This window comes from Urocitellus parryii, chromosome 4 (assembly GCF_045843805.1).
Source record: "Urocitellus parryii isolate mUroPar1 chromosome 4, mUroPar1.hap1, whole genome shotgun sequence".
Taxonomy (NCBI): Eukaryota; Metazoa; Chordata; class Mammalia; order Rodentia; family Sciuridae; genus Urocitellus; species Urocitellus parryii.
Window position 1 is genome coordinate 16,470,198 of NC_135534.1, and position 7,857 is coordinate 16,478,054.

A 7,857-nucleotide genomic window follows, 5' to 3' on the forward strand; every position below is an offset into this window, starting at 1 on the left:
GAGGGTAGAGCTTACAGATTTCTACTGGAAGGAGGCTGACCTATTGAGTTAATGTCATCAACATGCTAGGATTCACAGACATTTGTGAGAAACTGGATCACTTATATAGTTAATGAGTCAGAAAGCTGGCGATTTAAGAGGAATTTTGAAAAATAGAACAGAGCCTAGTTGAACAGTTTGGGATAATGTATTTGTTAGAGCAGAAAGAATTTAGAGATACTTTTTCTTTTTGCACAGAGTACCCAGTTTTTCCAATCAAATTTCTCAAAGTGTAGTCTCACACCAAACCATATGAGGCAGATCAGCTTTGTTACATACAAACAATATGTTTTTCTGTAAGAAATTAATCAATAAAATCAATAGCAAAAAGTGGATTTTTAGACCACAATTATAAAATGTGAATATTTTCCATTTATTTTCTTTTTAAAATTGAAGTGGAAAGATTTACCTAAAATGTTCTCTCATTCAGATTTTTTCTATAAATAAAAATGTGCAAATTTTAAAAATACAATCTTAGGTATAAAAATTTCTGTGAACTGAAAGAACAAATTGTTAATTAATGTGTCTAATTTTCCAAGCGTAAATATGAACCTCCTCTCATCTGGAAAGCAGGACAACAGTGTAAAGTTTGTCTTTAAAAGGAATTTTCTGTTGATGTATTGAGCTTCTATTTATCCATTTTCTGATTGTTACATATTACTATCAAACATTATAATAAATCATAAAATTTACAAAAAAGATTTTCTTAGAACCAAATAGGACTGGTTCAATATTAACAGAATGGTAATACAAGTATAGTTAATTGTGTATTTCAGATCTGAAAGGACAATGTACTCATTTGTTTTCTAGGCACCACACAATCCTAAATTCTTTTTTTTTTTAGAATTCAAAATTATATCTTTTTTTTAATTTCTTACATACATGACAATAGTGGAATGCATTACATTCATAATTATCCATTCACAGCACAATTTTTGTAACTCTGTATATAAATATGTTCACGCCAAATTATGCCATTATACATGAGCTCTCTTATTTTTTTGAATTACAATTCTTAATACACCTTTATGCCACAATTTATCATATCTGTTTGTATACAAATTCTTATTAAGAATGCAGTGTTAATTCATTTGCACAGCAATGTTTAAACCTCAGGTGGATATTTTGCAAGGTTAGTACAATGTTCCCATTATTGCTGTGGTTCAGATTTTATCTGATGTGCCTTTCATGGTTCAAGCATTTACTCTTCCAACTTTTTCCAGTTGTTTTGTTAACTGAGAGTTCATATCTGACTTTGGCTGTTAGAATTTCCTCATAAAGGAACTGTCTTGCACAAGATTATACATCCTCCTACTTGGTAATTCACTTCCCAAACTGAGCATGTGGAGTTAAAGTTTCGCCCAGTTCTGAAGAGCCAACTCAGCTCCAGCACTCATTACTGAGTGCCTGAGCCCTCTTTTGTAGGTCATCACAATTCATCTTCTTTTGTCCATCCTCCTTCCCTCCCAGTACACATTTTGTTGCTGAGAATGCTCTTCAATAAACTTCCTGCATACAAATGTCTGCCTTACAATCTGTTTGCCTTGAATCCAAACAAAACTACGAATGCATATATGACAAATCCAAGACTTAGAAAGCTGAATATTGAAACTGAAACATGGACTCATGTCAGCCCTATCCAAGGGATTGATACTTTTGCCATCCTCCAACATGATGATGAATCTGATGGGCCTGTGTAGACACACTGAAGATTCTAGGAGATTAACAAGTATCTCTCATTTTATATCATCTACTTGAATATAGAGAAAGAGCTTAAATAATTATCTAATAAAATTCATATGAAATATATATATATATTTTACATAACAAGAGGGTAGGTGACATGGCCTTAGTGTAGGTGTTTCTGTAAGGTCTTTCTCAGGGCCTCTTTCACATCTTTATTTTTCAGACTGTAGATGAGGGGGTTCAGCATGGGGATGACCACTGTATAAAACACAGAGACAACCTTGTCCTGCTCCATTGAGTAGCTCGATGTGGGTCGCAGATACATGAAGAGAATGGTCCCAAAGAAAATGGTGACCGCCACAAGGTGGGAGGCACAGGTGGAAAAGGCCTTGCGCCTTCCCTCTACTGATCGCATCTTCAGGATGGCAATGAGGATGCAAAGGTAGGAAATGAGGACAATCACAACACAGCTGATGACATTAAAACTAGAGAAAGCCATGATCACAATGCCATTGATATGGGTGTCCGAACATGACAGTTTGAGCAGGGGTGGGGTGTCACAGTAGAAGTGGTTGATCCTATTAGAGCCACAAAAGGACAACCTGAAAGTCATGCCTGTGTGGATGGCTGCATTTCCAAAGCCTGCAAGGAAGCAAGTACCCACTAATGAGAAACAAATTCTGTTAGACATGAGAACTGGGTAGAGCAGGGGGTTCCAAATGGCTGCATAGCGATCATATGCCATCGTGGCCAGCAGGAAGCACTCAGTTCCCAGGAAGGAGCCAAAGAAGTAGAACTGGGCAGCACACCCATTAAAAGAAATGGCCTTGTTCTCAGCCACAAGGTTCACCAGCATCTTAGGAGTGACAGAAGAAGAGTAAGAGGCATCCACAAAGGACAGGCTGCTGAGAAAGAAGTACATGGGGGTGTGGAGGTGAGGCTCCATCTTGATCAGTGCAATCATGCCCAGGTTACCCAACATGGTTGCCACATAGATGGACAGAAACAGTGCAAAGAAGACACCTTGCAGATGGGGATTGTCTGAGAGTCCCAAGAGGACAAATTCTGTCACTTCTGTCTGATTTCTTCTCTGGACCTCTTTCATGAGCCTGATCATCTGAAAGCCAATAAGAGAGACAATAGGACAATGCATTTGGTCAAATGAATACCTGACACATCTGTAAATATATTCGAGTGGAATATAAAAATTCTAAAAGAAGAGTAAAAAGTGAAGATCACAGTGAACAATTGTGTTGGACTTGATGTCAAGTAAAAACCTGTATCTTTGAACTAGGTGTGCAGCGTACAAATCATCCTGAGACAAGTGGCTAGTATCCATTAACTATGATTGTTTTGGCTTTAACTATTATTTCACTTATAAAGCAATATTTTTTTTTTTGGCACCAGGGATTGAAAACAGGTGTTTAACTACTGAGCAACAACCTAGCACATTTATTTTTGTTTTATTTTGAAATAAGTTCTCCCTAAATTGTTTAGGCCTCGTTAAGTTGCTGAGGCCAACATTGAACTTTCCATCCCTCTGCTTAGCCTCTAGAGCTGCTGGTATTACAGACATGTACCACCATGCCCAGCTGATTAAACAATCTTAAGAGATTACTGTATTTATTGTTTATGGTAATTAAGTTAAATTAATTGATAAATTAATATGCTTCCTGTGTACAACTTCTGGAGAAAGAGGACAGAATGAATTTAGACCACTGAATATTCCTTTTCTGTAAAATTAGTATTAATAAAATATGTTGAAAGTTATCAATATTAGTCAACCCTGCCAAGCAAGACAAATAGCTTGTTCCTAATGAAGTGGGTGCTTTAAATTTATGGCCAAAAGAAATAGAGGATATCTCATATACTCAATATGGTTCCAATGTCACCTCCAACTTTCAGAATCAACATGTGCAAACCAAAAAGAAGTCAGCTATAATTTTAGGATTTTTAATAATTCACTTCAGTAATTGCAAAATCAGATTGTAAGAATGAGGAGAAATTCCTGATGATAATTATTAAAGGTGCTGAAATAATGAAACCTCCTAACGATCAGAATCACAGCATCATAAGAGAAACTACAGAAGGGTAAAGTGAGGGTAGATAACTATCAACTATGATACATCTCAAAAGGGTACAAAACAAGATTTTGAATATTTTAATCATAATAAAGTACATTTTTGGAGAGTTAGATATGTTTAACTTGGCTTACACATATACAAGGGAAACACATATGAAAATATCATGATGCCCAATTAAACTATCTTTTTTTATTGTGATGCTTTCAATTGAATCTGGGACCTCATGCATGCTAGGCAAGCACTCTACCACTGAGACAAATCCCTAGCATAATAACCAATTAAGATACATAAGTTTTTGTTCTCATCTACCAGTTAGAATGAATGTAATTAGTAGTAATTTTAAAAATCACCAGAATTAGAAAACACCAAAAGTCAGACACAAAACTTTGTAGTTGCAATATTAAGTTAGGGGAATAATCTGACACCAGGTTATTCAAATGGAAATAAGACTTATTTCTTGCAAGATATAAATGAAGCCAGATATGGAACAAAAAAAGAAAACTTAACAGCTTTGCCCAGCCTTGATCTTCCAAGTAAAATTTTGGATGACACCTATTGATGAAACACTTCTTCAGTTCTTTTACACAATCCTGCATCCTTTTTATGGCCTCAAATTTTTAAACAATAGATATAACTGTGCCAGGATGACATAAAAAATATGGCTCAGAATGTAAGACTAAGTATTAAATCATGTATTAGCCAGAGAAAGTAATTATTGACTACTGTCTAAAATTAATACATGGGACCAACATTACTCAATACTTTGCACATGTTGGAGATAAAGAGTCCACTGTATCCAGGTGGGGGAAGAGTAGGCAGTAGCTGACTCCATAGGTACCTGTGCTTCCATACAAGAATGGTCTCCAAATTCTCTGCTCAACCTAGTTCCCATTGAGATACACTGAAAAGCATAAGCCATTCTAAAACCTCATCTTTTCACAGCTTTACACTTTCAACGCATCCTTGCACCTTTTATCTTAGCTAAACTTTCAGCGAAAAGAGATAAGTAATATTCCAAGAGTATTAAAAAAATGATGTGTTACATGAGGTCAGTGTATTAAGAGGTTCTCGGCTACTCAGGAGTGAATCCTGAGCTGCAGCATAAGTCTCTTGATGCCAACATACTTGCTTTGTGGCAAAGGGGATGCAGCTCAAAGGTGAAGAACTTGCATAGCACACGAGGCCTTGGGTTCTATCCTCAGCACAAAAATAAAATAAAATATTTGTTCTTTGTCAACATCACATTGCTTATTTCTGCATTTCTTTGGCACCAATGTCCCATATACAGGCTCTTCCCGGGAAAGAAGAGTCTGATATTTGAACTTCAACAATAGCATCTCCAGAAATTAAAAAAAAAAAGACATAAATTTTGTTTCTCTTACTCCCAAAACAGGAAGTATCCCTGAGAATATAAATCTAACAAAAATTAGAATACCTAAAATGCCCTAGCCATACTAATAAAGTAATAATGGATGAAAAATCACTAGTATTAAAATTATCAAAGTTCTTTGTTTAATGATTTTTTGTGCTCTACGAGTACTGTGTTGTTTTCCTTATATTATTCTATTCAAATCCTATAGAATAGGCATTATTATTCTCTCCTTTTACAGAGTGGAATGCAAGGTACAAAAGATTATCTCGTGGAGAATCACAAAGTTAGACCAATATGAAGTCTAAACTAGAACTCAGCCATTTAAATCTCACATACTTAACATTTGTGAACATTTAGAACTACTATCAATAATAGATTGAGTATTAATCCATAAAACATTTGATGGTGTAATTTTCAGAGTTTCATTAATAGCTCATAATACACTTAATTACATTAAAAAGTTATTTTCTGGTAAGAAACTATGATTATGATTGCTAAAAATTGCCTTTCTTATGCATGATTAGCAAAATATAATTTGTTTTACATTCATCTCCTCATAATTCTGACAAATATATTTCCTGATTCTCTGCGATATTCTCCCTCATGCTGTTGAGATTTTGCAGCTAAAGTTTGAGTTCAAAGAGAATTACTCCAGGTTTTACATTTCTAAGAGTTTCTGAATATAACCAAGATTTACTGATATATATCAGGTGGATAAAACGTCCATATTAATAATACTATTTGCTCTTGCTCATGTTTATCCTAAAGATGTTCAAATCTCTTAACAATAAAATGGACGTAACACTTATTTCACATACTTTCCTAGCTACTCAGTGATTCTGCAAATTTTGGTCAAAGGACGATTAAGGAAATGAACAGCATAATTAATTTTTCTTAATGTGATAAAGTTAAACAGAACTCTTTATATCTTTTCCTTACCTTTTGACACTGCTTGACTGTTATTTTATTCCTTTGCTCATCCCTTTTCTATGCCTAAATTTATTTTTTAAAAAGGAAAAATACATGTAACTCCTTCTTAGAGAAGACACTCACTTCTAATGTCCTAAGGTAACCAGGGAGCACAGTTAGAATAGACTTAGAGACCACACATTACATATGTTTGAAAACCTAAAATTACTCTGCATTCAGCAATGAGGAAGTTTCTCTCCTCTTTCTTTCTTTCTCTATCTCTTTCCTTTTTTTCCTTTTTCTGAAAGTTAAATACTCCAATTTAAAATGTCAGGATAGAGTACCTTTCAAAATATAAAATTTATCACTGCAGTGTACCTGCAATTGGGTTCACAGTTATCTGCAGTTATAGTCTTAGGAAGAGACTCCAGAGTAAGCATCCTAACTTATTTAAATAGAATATACTTCTTGTTCTTTTGACTCTGGGGACTGTGTCCCATAGGTTTCCTGATTGCAGTCTACTCACTTTTCCCCTCTGAAATTAAGAAAATCACAAGTCTCTTTCATATTTCTGTCCTTTGCCCTTGGGATACATGAGCCCAGAGAAGAATGAATTTCTAGTCCCATATTCCTAACCACCATTATGCAACCTTCTTCTGGCTCCCCTGATAAGCTTCTTTGGGAAAAATTAAGAGTCCTCAAAATTGAAGTTTCACTCTACTGCTGGGCCTCCTTTCTATAAGGAGGTCTGGAAAATGGCTATGGAGCTGAGTGGAGGATACACCCTACAGAGGAAGAGAGAACAGGCCTATTTGGGGCTTGGAATCCTAGGTCTGTGGAATCAAGCTTGTGAAACTTTGTATATTTCACTAAATCTTTCTGTGCCTACGCTTTATCATTTCTAATGACTCAGGTGACTCTCTATATATAATATATATAATCCATGATTTCCCCTTTCCCTAACACAGTGTTGCCCACTCTCCAGAATAAGAAGTAGTTATCAGTCTCCATAGTCAAGATTAAGATGCACAAGAAGCTCTATCCTCCAAATACATCTTCTATATAAGGGGCTCAGTATCTGACTCAAATTGATCAGTATCTAATAATGATTTACATTGTTTAGGCTACTTTGAAAAGATTGATTAGTGTGTCTCAGTATTACTCCATTAATACATTTTGCACTAAATGAAGGACTCAAATACTCACATGATGACTGTTTATCATTAGTAATTCAGAGGAGAAATGTTTGCATGATTTTGGTTAAATCTAAGTTTCCAGCAATTGTTTATTTGTTTTAATGTTGCCTGTATGGAATGTACAATAAGCTCTATCAATGCTGAGCATGAAACATAACTGGCAAAAAATGAAGAGTTACTAAAAAACAAATAATTTCTATCAAAGATTAGTTGTTTTTTTGGAAACAAACTGTGATAAATCATATGAGATTAAAGTTTGTCTAATTGGAGTACGGGTCGGGGTTAGAAGTCAGATCACATAACACTAAGAAGTGAGTGAAAATGATCCAGGATATTGGAAGCTTGGTAACATCCAACTGGTGAAATGGAGCTGTGGACTACAAGGGAGAAATTGGGTCAAAGATGGGACGAACGGTGGCACCCAGTTAGTTCCAGGCCATGAAGCAGGATATCCAAAAGAGCCTTGCAGTAAGAAGACAGTCCATTTCTGTCTTAGCTTGAGTGTTACCAAAGAGGCACCAGATGATGCTTTGTCTCTCTGAAATGGGATGGGAGCCACTCAAAAGTTAGC

At 35.4% G+C, this 7,857-nt stretch overlaps 1 protein-coding gene across 1 annotated transcript; it reads right to left on the reverse strand.

Annotated features, from left to right (window-relative positions):
- Positions 1-1,888: 1,888 nt before the first annotated feature.
- On the reverse strand, positions 1,889-2,842 carry LOC113176041 (olfactory receptor 5AP2-like). Its single transcript, XM_026380427.2, has one exon. The coding sequence runs from the start codon at positions 2,840-2,842 to the stop codon at positions 1,889-1,891; it is 954 nt and encodes a 317-aa protein (XP_026236212.2).
- Positions 2,843-7,857: the final 5,015 nt, after the last annotated feature.